The 2,203-nt window shown below is 66.6% G+C and overlaps 2 protein-coding genes across 2 annotated transcripts in view; both read right to left on the bottom strand.

Annotated features, from left to right (window-relative positions):
* Positions 1 to 19: 19 nt before the first annotated feature.
* Positions 20 to 707, bottom strand: H696_03275 (hypothetical protein). The gene has a single exon (XM_009497146.1). It carries the CDS (start codon positions 311 to 313, stop codon positions 155 to 157), a length of 159 nt encoding a protein of 52 aa, XP_009495421.1. The 5' UTR covers positions 314 to 707; the 3' UTR covers positions 20 to 154.
* A 952-nt stretch (positions 708 to 1,659) lies between these two features.
* H696_03274 (hypothetical protein) overlaps positions 1,660 to 2,203 on the bottom strand; it is a gene marked incomplete at both ends in the record, with an annotated part of 3,046 nt that continues 2,502 nt past the window's right edge. The window contains 2 exons of the mRNA XM_009497145.1: positions 1,660 to 1,859; positions 2,016 to 2,158. Of these exons, the coding sequence (XP_009495420.1) occupies positions 1,660 to 1,859; positions 2,016 to 2,158 (343 nt within the window). The remainder of the gene's footprint in view (positions 1,860 to 2,015; positions 2,159 to 2,203) is intronic.

Here is a 2,203-nt window from a genome sequence, read left to right as displayed (position 1 = left end):
GTCGGGCAGGTGGGCCCACAGGAGCTGCCGCTGAGGAAGAAGCCCGGCTCGCAGGCCGAGCAGGTAGACGCATCGCTGCAGACGGAGCAGCCAGGCGGGCAGAGGGCGCATTTCCTGCTCCCACTATCTGGGAAGGTGCCGGCGGGGCAGGTGCTCACACAGGATGACCCGGTGAGAAAGTAGTCGCTCTGGCAGGAGGTGCATGCGGTGGTGCTGGTGCAGGCGTCGCAAGTGCTGGGGCAGTTGATGCAAGCGCCCCCGGAAGCCGTCCAGCCGGGCAGGCACTGCTCACATGTGTAAATCTGATTGTCATCAAGACGCATGACACTGCACCCGGGAATCTGCCCGGTATGCCAGCATATCGTGGCTTTGGAGGTATGTAAGATGACCGGGTGAGTAGGGGGGCATTGTGTGACACAGGGGAATCCGGGGCCGAAGAAGTGCAGGTAGTAGCCACTGCGACAGGCACTGCAGACACCGGACACGCAATCTGTGCAGTTGGGGTCGCAGCCAGACACCAGGGTGTCAAGGGCAGATAGGTCCGCAACCTCGGCCGGCCGCTCGAATGGGGCGTCGCCAGCAACTACCACATGGGTCGCGCTGCTTGCGAGTGCTTCCCTAGGCCGAAGCAAGGCAGCCAGGCTGAGCAGCGAGAGCAGGACCACACCCCAGCGCCAGGTGAGCAAACACCTTGCCGGGTAGACCATGGCCAGGGCGAAAAACGATGGGCGGGCGGGCGGGCGGGCGGACGAGAGGGGGAGGGGGGGGACAGGCACGACAAGGGCGACTACAATAACTCGGGCCCGGCCGCGGCCTGTCTCTCGTGCCGGCAGGACAAATAGCCCGGCTGGGGGTGGTGCGGGGGACACCCCTCGGTCGAGCCCTGAAAAAAAAAAAAAAAAAAACGCCGCGTTATGCCGGTTGCCCCCCCCCCCCCCCCCCCCCGCCGCCCGCCGGGCGAGGTCGCATGGGCTACAGGCGATGCGTAATAATGCGTGTCGGGGACCGCGCTCGGGGCGCCTGGAACGCGCACGCGGGGCCCATGTTCCATGCAAAGCCATGCACAGACGACGGTCGGGCCCCCGATGCGCGGCGAGGGATCCCGTGCTTCGGGCAGTGTGGGCCTGGTGCTTTTTCGAAAGAACACGTGCCGGGTTACCGAATATCACGGGCCCCACTGTGGTCGGCCGAAATGTTGGCGGCCGGCGCCCTCAGGACCGCCCATAGCCGGTCCTCCCCGCCGGCTAAAAAGTCTCACCCAGGCGAGGAACGGCTGCTGGGCACGCGCCCCCGGCCGGGCCATGATGGCCGGCATATTGACCCATGCTCATGGGGGCCCTTTGGAGGCCTCTGGGGCGAGGGGGGCCTTGGGGGGCTTTGTCTGCCGGCTCGCGCATGGTGACGGGTCGACCCCGGCGGGCCGGAGCTCTGCCACACAGCCGGGCCCCGTTGCCTTGGTGTCCCTGTCCGGACGCAGGTCTCTGGATGACGACCTTCCCCGAGGATCGGGGCAACTCTGCCGAGGGGGATTGCGGATGGGTTTGGCGTACAGAGGGGGCCACATCTAGAGGGTCGGGTCAGCCGGCCTGCCCGAGGGGAAAGGGGAGCTTGCTTTTATTGGTGAAAACGCGCGTGTGCGGGCCGACACGCCAGCCAGCTTCACGGGGAGGCCGCCAATGCCGCGATGGTTGACATCGGAGGGCGTGTGCCCGGGTCCGCAGCCCACATGGCCGGCAGCAGGTCGCCGTTGAGGGCCTGCAATGTCTGGTCCAGAAGCATGTCTTCTCGAGCCGGGGGGCCATGCACGGCCGGGGTCTTGCCCTGGCTGAGGAGGGACCGGATGGCTGTCTTGCTGAGGCCTAGGCCGAGGGGAAGGGGGGGGTGTCAGATCGCGGCCGAAGGCGTTTGTCTGTGTGTGTCTGTGTGCGGAAAACCCCCGGAAGAAAAATGCTCCAACACCATTCCGCAACAGCAGCAACAGCAGCAGCAGCAGCAGCAGCAGCAGCAAGACGTACCGCTCCAGGGCCGGGTATGGGTCAAAATGTGCCAGAAGACCGACGCCAGCGAGTAGACGTCGGCCGCCAGGTGGTCGATCGGCGCGGCGCCCGGCCCGCCGGCGTCCATCGACGCCAGGACCTCGGGCGCCGCGAAGGAAACACTGCACGCGAGCACCATGGCCGAGTCCAGCAGGGCCGAGCCCCGG

Source organism: Fonticula alba (assembly GCF_000388065.1).
Source record: "Fonticula alba strain ATCC 38817 unplaced genomic scaffold supercont2.5, whole genome shotgun sequence".
Taxonomy (NCBI): domain Eukaryota; order Rotosphaerida; family Fonticulaceae; genus Fonticula; species Fonticula alba.
This window is presented reverse-complemented; position numbering and strand designations above follow the sequence as displayed.